The sequence below is a fragment of the Tamandua tetradactyla genome, chromosome 5 (assembly GCF_023851605.1).
Source record: "Tamandua tetradactyla isolate mTamTet1 chromosome 5, mTamTet1.pri, whole genome shotgun sequence".
NCBI lineage: Eukaryota > Metazoa > Chordata > Mammalia > Pilosa > Myrmecophagidae > Tamandua > Tamandua tetradactyla.
Genome location: NC_135331.1, coordinates 4,333,889 through 4,348,006, shown reverse-complemented (window position 1 = coordinate 4,348,006; position 14,118 = coordinate 4,333,889). Strand labels below are relative to the sequence as shown.

At 51.9% G+C, this 14,118-nt stretch overlaps 1 protein-coding gene across 1 annotated transcript in view; it reads left to right on the top strand.

Moving 5' to 3' along the window:
• Window positions 1–14,118, top strand: part of TMEM132C (transmembrane protein 132C) — a 404,239-nt gene that overhangs the window by 259,744 nt on the left and 130,377 nt on the right. The window contains exon 3 of the mRNA XM_077159319.1: window positions 7,064–7,207. Within this exon, the coding sequence (XP_077015434.1) occupies window positions 7,064–7,207 (144 nt within the window). The remainder of the gene's footprint in view (window positions 1–7,063; window positions 7,208–14,118) is intronic.

Sequence of the window (14,118 nt, the reverse complement as noted above, 5' to 3'; positions counted from 1 at the left end):
GTAACCCGTCATTTTAGTCCCCCTAGGGGGGATCGGTCCCACACTAGCGTTAGTGTGCCCGAGTGTTTTGAAACATGGGGGGCCCCCACCTGTTTCCCCCATCCTGCCATGTGGCAACAGCTCTGCGGAGTTGGTGTGCTGGGTCAGGTTTAAATGTCGGGATGGTGTGTCATGCCCCTGGCCTGACAGCACCTCTTGTGTCAGTAGCCCTGGAGGCTGCTGGTAGCAGAGCTGCACTGCACACCAGGGTCCCTGGACGGACGGGCTCCTGCCTGGCCACCCCACCTGCACGCTGCCGTGGGGCAGGGAATTGGCTTCGCGGGGACTCCGCGTGGGGTTCCAGGCCCCCTGTGGAGTATTCTTATTGGATTTTTCTTCTTAATTTTGCCTTTCTCTGCCTCCCTTGAAAGCACACCTCACAGTCATGAAGCAGGCTGGGGCAATCATAGACTACCATTGACCGCAAAGGGCCTCTCCACCTGCCTTACATCCCACCTGCCCCTTTGCAGAGTCCCTGTCCAGCAGGTACAGCTTCGCGACATGTCCTGGCATCTGCCAGAAGATGCTTCAGCTCTTCGGCTTCCTAAGCGGCATCCATCCCTGCTCCTGCCCCTACGGGATGACTCCTTTCGGCAGCCTGTTGGGGAAGCTGCTGCTGCACACTGCCCTGGGGTGCTGTTTGTGGATTCCCAAGGAGATGGGAACTTAAAGGGGCTGAGGGTCACTCGCTGGTCCTAGCCTCAGACTCCCTAGTAAAGCTTGGCCTCTTTGTTGAAGGTCCCAAAGGAGAGAAGGAATAGAAATGCCCAGCAGGGGCACAGAGCATCCGGGCCGATCCTGAGCGCCAGCTGGCTGCCCAGGTAGAAGTTTGGCGCAGCTGGCTTCGTGCCTTTTTCAGAGCCATGAGGCTCACCCCAAGCCACAGCTCAGCCGGAGGAGGTTTTGTCCGTTAGCATTGGACCATGCCTGGAGACACTTTGGGTTGTCATACCTGGGGCATGGAGAGGGTGCTGTTATGTCTATGGGAAGAAGTCAGGGGTGCTGCTGAATGCCCCACCACGCACAGGGCAGCCCTACCCCCAAGGAAGTCAGGAGCCCAAAATATCAGCAGTGCCGAAGCTCAGGACTTCGGATGGATGTAACTCATGGGAGCTGAGAGGCACTGCCAGTGGCTGGGTTGAAGAAAACTTGTTGAGTGCATACTGAGTGACCTCGCACCCCTGTTTACAGCTGAGACCGCTGCCTCGCCTGCAGTCCTGCCCCTGGGGCTGCTTGCTGGCCCTCACCCTGCCAGTCCCTCCTGCTTCAAGGCCGGTGCTTGTTTTCTCTTACTCTGAAGCCAGGTACCATGAGCTCAGCAGCTTCCATGGTTCTGCAGGCCAGAAGTCTTGGAGGGCTTGGCTGGATGGGGCTCTTCTCTGGGGAAGAAGCCACTTCTGGGCTCATTCGGATGGGGGCCGAATTCAGATCCTTGAGGTCATAGGCCCATCCTTAAGACTGCCTTCTTCCACCAGCCAGGAAAATCGCTTGGCTTTTAAGGCCTTGTGTTACACTGCAGAGCCCTCCACATTCCAAGGTCAAGGACTTGGGCCTTTCATGCCATCGGCAAAGTCCAGTCTCTGCAGTCCCTTGATTAGGATCCCCTGCATGGCTGGTGACAGGTTTGGGTGCCTTTAGAAGCCTGCCTCCTGCAGGACGGGGTGCTGGGTCTGCTTCGCTGGAAGTGGACCTCCAGGTGCCCGCATGACTCTCGCTCCCCACGTGGAGTTGCTGCTCGAACGTGACCCCATCAGAGGGTCCTACCCAGCTGCCCCATTGAAAGTTGCCCCTCCCACACCACTCCCTTCTCAGCTGTATTTCCCTCCATAATCTTTGCAGGCACCTGACTTCACTATTTATTTTACTGATGTTTTGTTTATTGTGTGACTGTCTAACTGGACGGGGCAGAGATTTGGCTTCATGGGAGACCCCTCCCCTGTAGCCATGCTTGTCACACCCCAAACACTCACAGATGGAGTAAATCCCACAGATTTTTTTTCCCCCACAGTTTTTAAGAAGGTAGAAATTCAGATTTTATATGAAAGCTCTTGATTGTGTTTTAATGTTGACAACTACTCATATTTTTCCTTTTTCTGACATACTCCGAGGACCAGAGTCAGTCCCCGAGTCGTGAGTCTGTGATGTGCCAGCACAGGGACCGAGGACCATGTGGCAGCGAGACCCCTCCCTCAGAGCCCCGCCCCCAATCACACACATCCAGGGGCCTTAGAACCTTCTGGACAAAAGCATTTTACAAGGAGATTATAGCCATCGCCTAGATAGATGGCTTCACGGATGGGAATTAGGCTTCTCATGTTCAAAATCCTTACTGAACATTGATTTTCTTTGAGGAGCATTTTATTATCCCTGTAGTACTTCCAACCACGCAACTTTTGAAAAGTGGGAATATTTCTGTTTTTAACCAGTAAAAAATCTGTGTACGAGATAGACTATGAGGTGATATATACGATGACATGGAGCCCACTCAGGAGTCCTTGGGCAGAACTGGAAGAACCAGGGACAGGCCACACCTGTCCCCACATGCAGCATTCCAGGAAGGGCTTTTGGGCAGGTTACCCCCTGTCCCCACATTTGAACCCATGTGGACACATCCCAGGAAACACTTCGGCACAGGCCACACCTGTCCCCACACCTGTCCCCACACGAAGCATCCCAGGAAGCAATTCGGGGTGGGCCACACCTGTCCCCATACCTGTATCCATGTGAAGCATCCCAGGAAGTATCTTGGGGCAGGCCACACCTATCCCCACACCTGTCCCCACCTGAATGCATCCCAGAGTCTGGCACAATGCTAGGGGCAGAATCAGGTCTCAACAACCAGTGTGGCAAATGGGCACCGACAGTGTCGAGGCTCCTCGTGCTGTGTCTCTGGAGCTGTATTCCTCCCCCCGAGCACCAGCAGCAGTGGCCCCACAGGTTGGGGACCGCTGAGCATAAATCACGGTAACTGAGAAGCAGCAGCTGAGTGTGCAGCCATCGTTGGGTCATCATGGAGCGCAAGCGGGCTTGAGCTGGTCCCTGTGCTGTGGTCCCCGGCTGCAGCCTGGCACCAGCACACCAAGTATGGGCAGCCTCTGCCTTGCTGCTGGCCACCTGGACGTCAAGTCCATGAGGGGTCCTTCCACTGATTTCATCATTTTTGACATTGACCCTGGTTGCACCTTCCAGGTCCTAGGCCCCAGGCTCCTGCCACAGCTACGTCCATGAGGTAGAAGGGCCCTCGTTGCCAAAGAAAATGTCTTCTTAACAGAACCAGCCTTTTACAGCCACCTTCTCCTGTCTCAGGGCTCCTTCTCCCAGTGCATGTGAAGATGAAACCAGCCAGGGCACCCGTCAGCGAGAATCCTCCTGTCTGGCTGAACACTTGCGTGGAGAGAACAATTTGTAGCTTCAGGGAAACCTGAGGTCTTGAGCAAAATCCAAAGGCAGCAAAACCCAATTTCAGACCAAGTCACGTTTTGTGAGGCAGTTACTTCCGCCAGCAGAGGTAGAAGGGGTCCAGGCCATGCAGACAAGGGGGTGTGTCCATTTCCCTGTTAGAATAGTTGGGCTGTGCATGCTGACGTGTGTCTGTCTTTGTCCTGCAAGCACATCCTGGACTTTTCTCTGCCGGGGTGGCGTGGGTGCTTAGCAGGCCACATTGATGGAAGGCTCCAGAGAAGATTCTAAAGAAAAGGCACCAGGCTGTCCTGCCCCGTGGACTGGGTCTCTCTTGGGGTGGCCACCTGGAGATCCCATTTGCTCAGCTAGCTCAAGCCTCTGACCCATTCGCAAGAGTTTATCATATGGCTCTAAGAGGTTACAGGGCAGGGGTGTGTGTGTGTATTTAATTTTTAAGCTGTTATTTTCATAAGAAATAACCTTCCATATAGAGTCCTGCAGAGTTTGTTGGCAAAAATGTACATTTCATTCTCAAGGAGAAAGAGCTGTGGTGAGAAGGAACAGATGGGTGTTTCATCGAGCGGAAAGTCAGTTCTGTACCCTGGTTACTCAAATCTACACATGGGGTACGTTTTCATACAACGAGTCGCCAGAAGGAAAGGAAAAACCACGTGTGAGAATCAGTAAAATGCAGTTAGAGCCCGTGCCTAAGTCACTGTGGCTACCATCAGGGGAAGCTGGGGGAAAGGTGCCTGAGAGCTCTCTGCACTCTTTTTGCAACTTCTTGGGCTTCTCAAACTATTAAACTATTTCAAAATAAAGAAGTTAAAAAAAATACTACAATATTCTCCTCCCTTCCATTCACTGCCTTTCTCCATACACAGAGAAATTATTTTACCCCATCTGGTATTTACTTCCATGTCACTAAATAACAAGCTGTTGCTGATACTTCTTAATTAGTTTAGAGTTCTGGTAAGTATTTATGTTAGGATAAATGGGGCTGAAGAGCATGTCCCTCTTTCCTTCCCCACACAATTGCACCCCTTTCCACCCTCTGCATCCTCCCAATGCAATAGTTATCATATTTTGTCTAGATTCATATTCTATGTTTAAAAAAATAGCTGTGTGTGGTGATCACAATTAAGCCACGTGGTAAATTATGATGCCTGTTCCTTTTCCCTTTAGAATCAAATACCAATTTGGTTTTATTCTTTTTCTTAGTTTTTGTGTATTTAACTTTTATCTAATTCCAACTTCTTGATGAGTTGTCTAACTCTCCTCTCAAAACACTTCATTCACATCAGATTCATTTGGTCACCTTCAGTTTCCTGAAGACTCTGTGCCAGGATCTTCTCCCTGCCTGCTGCTCAGCTATTTTCCCAAAATCTCTCTCCACTATCGGCTGGAAATTCCTTTCCCCTCTATTGCATCTCAGACCCTCTGTGGCCTGCATCTCTTGTCTCCTTTCCAGGTTTACCCTGTGTTTGATGGAACACATCCTCAAGTACTTTACTGAACAAGGGTCTAGAAGATAAATGTTTAGAGAGCGTTTTGTGCCTGCAAACATTTAATTCATAATTTGGCTGGAGATAGATTTCTAGGTTGGGAATCATTTTCCTTTAGAACTTTGAATTTATTTTTCACTGACTTTTGGTTTCAGGGTGGGTGGTATGAAGCCTGAATCCATTATGATCCAGGGTTCTTTTTTTCTCCCTGGGGATTGACGAATGTACCCCAAGAGCCTCAGTGCGCTGAGGTTTGTTGCTGTGTTTCTCTTCTCACTCATGGTCCAGAGATTCATGACCTTTTGTTGGAGAAATTATCTTGATTTACTTCTGGGTGACTTTCTCTTATGTTTTCTCCTGTTTTTCTTTCTGTTACTCGTATGTTGAATCTCTAAGTAGTCCTGTAAGTTTTTCTTATTTCCTATTGTCCATTTCTTTGACTTTATTTCCTAAGAGATTTTCTCAGCCCTTGCCATCAAGTTATGTCCATCAACTTTCCCATTACGTTTTCACTCGTAGTCAAATATTTTTAATTTCTAGGGGCTCATTTTCCCTTTCAGGATGTTCCTTTTTCATAGCTGTTTTTGTTTCACGATTACATATCTTCCCTACTCTGTGAATGTGTGTGACAGTTGTTTAATCATGTTCTTCTCTGCAAAGGGTCTGTTTCCTAGAGGTTGCTTTTTCCCCCTTTTTGGCTGTTTTGGTTCCATGTTCTAGTAGAGACTTTTCTCCGAGTCTGATACGCAGACTCAGGTAGAATTGTTATGAGCATAGCATGTCAGGGCTCACTGACCACAGGCATCCCTGGAAGGTGAGCTGGTTGATTGAACGGTTCAACATTAGTACCTGTAGGTTTTTGCCTTACAGATGGTAGAATTCTCTAGAATCCCATCTTTCTCCTGGAGGGTGAAGGTCTACCTGGAGAAAGGTGTAGGAATCTCAGCTTTCAGTACACACAGGGGCACTTAGGTACTCTGTTTCTGGTCTGGCGCCTTCAGGCCTGTGATGGAGTTTTGCCAGGCACCCCGTTGTGTGGAAAGAGGAAATATATTTGACTGTGGCTGCTTCATCCACAGATACTTTTAATGCTCATTCTCGCTCAGTTTTAGGATGTTTGGTACCGCCAATGTCTGACATTGGAGGATTCTGTGGTATAAATCATGTTGATTCTTTGCTGTCCTCAGTGGCAGCTTATGACTTCACTTTGAAGTTCTGCTAAGTCATTTTACCCACTTGAACATCTGCTTTCCAGTTTCCAAAATTGCTTGCTTTAGCTGTGTCTCTTCTCCCCATCCACGGGCTTTGCTTTAAAAACAGCCCCTCTGTCCTCCTTCCTGTGGGGCCTGCAGAGAGCCTAGAGCAGGGGCATGTGTTCCATCTGCCCGTTGATTGATGAGAAAACTGAGCCTCGACGAGGCTGAGCTCACCCACACAGCACCCCTGAGCACAGCTCCTTGCCACTTTTTAAAGTCCTTCACTTAGTTCATGCTTGCTGAATGTGTGCCAGCAGGAGGGCTGGCAAGCCACATAAAGGCAGCTGGGGCCCTCCCTGGAAGAATATAGCAATGGCAAACATTTATTAATGTCACACAGCCAGAAAGGGATGGACCGAAGATTTAAACCCAGAACAGAGTGTTTCAGACATTTGGGGGATGATTCTAGGTAGGGTGGGGGCTGCCTGTGTCCTCGAGGGTGTTTAGCAGCATCCCTGGCTTCTACCCACGGATGCCAGGAGCACCCTCTCCTGCACATCACAGCCAGCCTGTTTCCAGACACTGCCACGTGTCCCATGGACGCTGAAGTGGGCAGGGCTAGGACACAACCGAGGACCCCCCATGCGGGCAGGGTGGGGACCCCCGATGCAGGCACCCCGGCTCTTGGCCCTGTGCTACGTCCCCTCTTGCCTGGGTGGGTGCCCGGGGCTCCCCTCTTCTCCTAGGACCTGGACAGGAAGCTCAGGGCCTCCCTGGCCTGTGGACTGCCCCCTCCCCGTTGGGCCCCGGCCCGGCATGGGCAGCCTCAGTTGCACGGTCTGTGTCCCTGCACGGGACGGTGCGCGCGGTGGGGCGGGCCCCGGGGAAGAGCAGCCTCTAACCGGTGCCGTCTCTCCGCAGGGCCAAGGTGAAGAGCGGGGTGAACATCCTGAGCGCGCGGAACAGCGAGCCCCGGCAGTGGGACGTGCGGCAGCAGCAGGGCAGCGGCGGCAAGCACGCCTCCACCACCGTGGTCTGCCAGCGCCTGGCCGGCCCCCGTCCCAGGTAAGTGGCGCCGCCGCGCCTTCCCACGGGCTCAGGGACGGGGCTGTGGACCTGCGGCCCCCGCATCCGCTGCTCCTCCAGGGGCCCTGCACGTCCAGGCCGCGGTTCTGGGCTTCCGGGCAGCGAGAACTTCCCGCGGCGCCGCTCGGCTTTGCTGCCGGCTTCGGCATCGTTTCACCCGCTCGGCCACTCTGGGCTGCGCCATCCCCTGTCCCCACCCCCAGGCCGTGGTAGCCGCTTTGCTGCCAAGTGTTCAGCCTCTGCACACGGGGGCAGGTTTTGTTGGCGGCAGTGACAGACGTGATGGGAGGGATGCCGCGAGACCGCTGGGATTATTCGTTAAGATCATTGTTTTCTGATTTTAAAAGCAACACATACTCCCTGTAGAATGTGTGCCGCCACAGTGGACTGGAGAATTCAAATCCTGTGCCACCCTCCATCCTCACCAGGGGCGCCGCTGCCAAGCCGTTGGCTCATCTCCTTGTAGTGCTTTAAACATCTCTAACATCTCTGTATAGGAAATGTACAGTAGATCCGTTTGTTCTACAACTGTGGTGCTGTAATATATGTACTGATTGTTTAAGACTCTTGTTTTCACTTACATGAAAATACCTTCTTGTGGCATTAAACATCCCTCAAAGACACGTTTAATGGCCTCACAGTATTCCCTCATGTGGATTTAACGCCGTGTACGTGACTGTTCTGTCCATTTCGACAGTTAGGTTGCTTCTGCATTTTTTTTCCCAATAGATAATGCAACAGTAAACCGCCTTCCCCATACGTTTTGTCCACTTCTCTTTTTCCTTAAGGTAACTTAGGATCGAAAAGTATGATCACTTTCAAGGCTGATACATTCCATCAGTGTATTTCCCAAAGGGTTTGTTTCAAAGAAAGAAATGTGTTGCTATTGGATAAACATGCTCAGCAAATGCTCGATGGCTGCCATGAAAAACGGTGCAAATTCTCCACTTTGTTTAGAAATACCCTGTTCTTTTATCCACAAAGCTGCCTCCTCAGTCCTTCCTTTAATATGTAGCCAGGAAAGACATCTGGTGTCCTGAAAAGCTCACTGATTCAAACAGCGACTTGTGCTGTCACTCCCTGGCAAGGATCTTTAGCACGTCTGGGAATGAGCACAGGAGACAGTAGGGTAGATTGAAGTTTGAACTTGTGAGAAATGGTGGGAAAGAAATGTCATGTGCAGGGGCCCCTCATCATAAGTACATCACAGGCCAAGTTAAACCTCCTGAATCCAGCACACATAAAGTCTAATGAGTACACAAGATTGGTGTTGATTATGCAAATAAGAGTGAATGTATTAATTCACGGAAGGTGAATTTATGTATGTGAGTAGTTCATCTCAGGGTCAGAAGGGGAGCAAAGGGAGGGAGGTGAGCCTTGTGTTAGCAAGTTCTGAGGAGTCCCAAGGGCACATCTCTGATTGTTCTGAGGCTTCTGAAAACTTCTTTGGGCTCATTTGTGTTTGTGAAGAGGGAATACTTTGTGAATAGTTTTCTTCTTTCGACCGTTCTGAATGTTTGGGCAGAGGGAGACGTGGTTTACTCTTCCTGCTGCCCCCTTTTGAATTCTCCTTGTCCACCGTCATGAGTTAGCATCAGCTAGGGGGCTGTGGGAGGCCTGGGCCTGGCTCGGCACTGCGTACTCTCAGCTCTCCTGACGTGCCGTCTTAGGACGTTGTCGTTTGTTCGCGTTTCTGGTGTTGATCCCTCAGGCCTGGTGACAGGGTGTGCTGGAACTGGTGCACATCAGCTTGCGAGGGCCAGTCGGGCACCTCTCTTCTCACCTTCTCAATGTGAAGTCGGCCATGGTGGAAATGATTAAATGCTGCCTCAGGGTTGGCTTTGGAGAGCCCCTTTCTGGAGCCCCATGAATTGTAATTCCCTTGCACACTCGCCCCTGGCTTACCTCAGAAAGCATTGATTGGTGTGCCTGGTGTGAGGTGCCATGCTCTGTGCTGGCTGCGTCTCCAGCTAGTGATCCAGGCTCTGCCTCCAGAGGCCTGGACACTGGGGGCAGGTGGGACAGGTGGACCCATAGCCCGAATGAGGGTAGTCAGTGACAGGGGACGTGCAAATGCACGGCTGTGACCAGCAGAGGTGGGAGGGCTCACTTCCTTTGTCTGGAGAGCGAAGGACGAAGGTATTTGTTATGTATTGCTATGTAGCAAATTACCCCAGAACTGAGAGGCTTAAAACGCCACGTGAGTATTTGTTTCTAAGGGTCGAGAATCCAACACATCCTGACTGCATCCTCTGCGCCAGGGTCTCTTGCTAGGCTGCGGTCGTGGTGCTGACCCCAGGTCAACAGTGTCGTCCTAAGGATCAGCTGGGGATGGATCCACTTCCAGGCTCACTTGGTTGTTGGCAGGACCCAGGTCCGGAAGGGCTGCTGGCCAGTGCCCGCTCTGAGCCCCTCGCCAGATGTCCCTCTCCACCGGGCAGGTGTGTGCAAAGAGCCAGAGAGAGACCCTGCCACGGGTATTACAGCCCAGTTCTGAGCATGACAACGCGTAACTTTGGCTGTCTTCTGTTCATCAGAAGCACGTCCCTGGATCCAGCCCCCATGCAAGACATAAAAGTTTACCTGGGGCAAGATTTCCAGGAGCTGGGGTCATCAGGAGCATTATTAGAAGTTGCCTGCCGCTCCAGCCAGCTCTGGAAGGGGGAGAAAGCTCTCAGTAGCTGTTGCCTCTGAACCTTCCCTGAAGGCGGGAGGAGCCTGAATATGCAGAAATACAGAAAAATAACATTCTAGACACTGCACATAGCTAGACCCTTGAAATTGGGAGGGAGCTCTGTGTTCTGGCTAGAGGTGGCACAGCAGGGAGACGTGGGGCTGTGCCAGGAGGGTGGGCGAGGCCAAATACCATGAACCAGGCCCAGAGCTTAAGCCGCCGTTTTCCAAGCTGTCACCACCTGGCCCCACGTCCAAATCAACTTGCCTTTTATGCGGAAGTCGGTTGACTAAAAGTAAACTTCTGTCCATACTTGTATCAGTAAGCATTCTTAGTTGCACCAAAAAGAAAGATCCTTGTTGATTTAAGCAGAAGAGTTCATCCAAAAGAAACTGTCAGAAGATTGCAGAACCAGTTGGAAAGCAGACAGTACCAGGTAAGTCTCAGCTGCAGCAGACCTCACCCCAAATCCTGCATTGTCTGTGGACCATATGTACTGTTCATCGCCTGATGTTTTTCTTTAAGTCAACTTTAAATTACCTTGTTTGTTTTTTAATATCTTTATTTTTAGTAATACACCCTTGAAATCATACATTTATAGTGCTGTGTATGTGATTTTCTAATATACTTTACTATAAATAGAAACTGTAAGGATTATTTTAAATGATTGTCCAGACACCCCCTAAAATCCTCCCACATGCTACCAACAGCACTTTGGGAAGCACTGCCTTCAAGGAACCAGGAGGTAAAGGAAGGGGTCTTTATAGTGTGGGAAACCCCTCCTTAGGGATGTGGTCTCTAGATTTGGGATTTCTGTGTCATTTTCCAACATGGTAAAACAAGCAGTGCCCACTCAGGCCTGGGTCATCAAAATGCTGGCCTCTGGTCCTTGGGTCACTGTGCTCAGGCAAACCAGCAGGTGGTCTTCCTTCACATCGGGGGTGACCCTGCTCGCTCCAGGCAGCAGCAAGGGGCAGCCTGTTATGTAGTTGGGGAGTTCTGACAACAAGAAGCACCACATAGCAGTGGGGCCCCCTCCTCACCTCTAGTGGGGAAGAAGTGGAGAGTAGTCTTCCTTCGGCGGATAGCTGGCCCTGGCCATTTTCTGAGGTTCTTGTGGGTGTCAGGCCCCCAGGGTTCTGTGATGGTGGCAGCCCCATGGGCCATGCACAGGCCTTAAAAACCTGGACCTCATCTGGCAGGCTGAGGGTCAGCCCCTTGCCTTGGCCTTTTGCAAACCCTTGGAGAACTGGCAGTTAGAGAAGTAGCTGATTTGAGCCCAGGTAGCTGCAGCAACATTTCTAGAGCACAACTTCGTAAGGCAGGGCCTCTGGAGTGGTGGAAACTGCTTTGAAGGACCTATGCTAGGGCCTTGGAGGTGCCTGTGGAACCCTAGCTTCCACCAGACAGGTGTGGAGAGCTGGCTCTGCAGCCCCCAATCCAAGCTTCTCCATCTGTCCCCATCTCCTCAAAGGCATGCAAAACCCATTCTCCAAGTATACCTACAAAAGTTAGGGTTGATATACAAACACAGCTTCAGAGCTTGTCCCCTGGCCTGGTCTGACCGGCATGGTGAGAGGTGAAGTTGTTGCTTTGGGGCCAGGATGTGTCTGGAACCAGCAGATGGTGAGCAGCTTAGCCCACCTGTGGTTGAAGCTTCAGGGGCTGTGGAAGCCCTGCTAGTTCGCTTGCTCCACACCAGAACCAAGATGGGCTTCAGGGAGCCCAGAACCTTAAAATCACTTAATCGATGGCAAATGAGAGAGTGTGTCTATATGTGATTCTCTCTAAAAGAGTTGCCTTGCTTTCTTCCAACTCTTTAGCACGTGTAATTGTTAGCCCCTACTCTGGATTTGTTCAATCCTAGTTTTTTATGACACGGTAAAACTTGAATTTGGATGACTTTAAATGAGACACACAAAATTTGCTGATTGCCATTGTCCGCATTGTCCCCATGGCCTGTATCTGGCCCTCTCCACTTATGCGTCATCTAGTTGGCACAGGAAAGTGTTTTAGTTTGAGAGTCTGGTGTATCAGTCAGCAATTGCCACAGTAATGCTACATAACAAAGCACCCCAACTCTCAGCGACACAACTACATGCATTCATCTCATGTTTCTGGGAGTGTGGGTTGGCTGCAGCTTGGCCCCCTAAGGGTGGACTCAGATAGAGACTTCCTTGGGTGTGAGTTGCTGGGCATGGGTGCTGGCTGTCAGGTGAGTTCATATCTCCTCCAGGTCTGACCTGGACCCCAGGCTAATGGGGTGTACTGCTCTGGGCATGTTCTTCTCAAGACCAATCCCCTATCAGCCCCCCAAGACTGGGGCATATATCACATCCACTGGCATCCCAGTGACCAGCGCAAGTCTCCTGGCCAGTCCCCACATCAGCAGGAGCAGGGGAGTGCCCTCCACCCACAGTGGGCAGGGGAGGGGCCACGCTGAACCGTGAAACCAGTCTTCATACCTCAGCACTGGGAAGGGACACTCGGCTGATAAAAGGTCCCTAGCTGCTGAGACATTCTCAGTTTCCATTGATGAGAAGATCTGGTCTTTCCTTTTTCCAGGTTCATTTATTCTGCACATGTTTATCGAGTGCCCAAGCACCATGCTAAAGATCTGTGGCAGGGGGTCTTTTTCGAAGAGTTTCAGGGAGAGATCCATGATGACTGTCCCTAGTGTGAGCTCAGCACCTGGCACGTGGTAAACTGTCAGTCGGTGGTGTTTAGTGTGGGAGGAAATTGCAGCCGAAACGAAGCGCGCCTGCACTAGGCCGGGCGCTCTTCCAGATGCTCCACACGCTGTCCGCGTCGCCCCTCCGGCAGTAGGCCGAGGGAGGCAGAGTCCGACCCCCACTTTACACTTGGGGAGGCCGAGGCACCTCCCATGGGTTTCTGATGTTCGTAAGCGGTGGAGCTGGAGGTCAGCCCTAGGAGGTCTGCCAGCCTCGGGCTGTGACCACTGTACCCCAGGACCTGATGTGCTCCCTCTGCCACTGGCGGGTTCCCAGGGTCTGAGACAAGGGAAGGCGAAACTGCTGGTCCCGGGGTCACTGGAACCCCGGGTCCCTCCCATGTCCTCATTCCATCGTGGCAGTAAATGCTGCCCACGCTGTCCCACTGGCTGCCACTCTCAGCCTGCTTGGCACTTCTGCATGTGCCACCCTCCCGGCTTCACCCTGCCCTGTGTTCTCAAAGTGCTGCCCCATGGCATCCAGGTGCCTCTGGCCCATGCGGGCAGGCTGCTGGGAAAACTTGGGGGGCATGAGCCACGGGTGTCAAGTACGAACACCCAGGTCCCTGTCCTCTGTGGGGGTGACTCCACGTTGTAGCTGTTCCTCCAGGACTTCCACCAGGGCCATGCTGAGGCCACGACTTTGTGTGACATCTTCTCCTTGGCTCCTTTCCCTAACCCGAGCTCTTTCCCTCACTCCTTGATTATCAGTCTCTCCTGGAAAACCTTCCAGTGAACCCGCACACTGGAATGTGCTTCTAACCAGCATCACTTAAGATTCTCATGGACGTGGGGACCCCTGCCTCCTTCCCTAGCAAAGTGGCCTGCAGTGAAGGGAGTACTCAGTGGCAAAACCATCAGACCTGCAGGCTGTGGAGCTGGAGCTCCATCTCCTGTCACCCCACACCCTGAGAGCCCTGCCAGCCGAAGGTCCTGCTGCCCCTGCCTTGGAGCCCCCGGACTTAGGGGGAGAGCTGGCATCTGGTCGGGGGACATGGTAAGTTGTGTGGCCATTGATTTCCGCTCCCCTTGGCTGGTCTTTTAGCTGTCTGAGCATTTCAGCAGTCATACAAAATCAGTTGGCGGCTGACGAGTCTGTGCTGTGTGGGTATAGAGCTGGAGATGCATGGGGGCAGGGAGGGGGGAACATCCTGTCCAAATCCCCCGTCCTGGTGCCACCGCCCCTGTGCCCAGCATGGAGCATCTGCCTCTTAGCACAGGGCAGGAGGGCAGGCGTCTGTGCACAGTGTGTTTCCACACAGGACCACATACTGGGGTTCTCTTCTGCTCCCTCCTTCTCCTTCCTCCCTGGTCTGAGTCCGATTTTGAAGCCTTGGGACTCGGTCTACTCCGAGCAGCTGGGGATCAGTTAAGCAAGGGTTGCATCAAGTCCGTGAGGGTGTACCCCCGTTAGGAAGCAGCAGTGTCCCCCCCCTTTGTGCGATAAATGCGTCTGCCCTAAGCTTTACCTGAGCCATCCTCTGC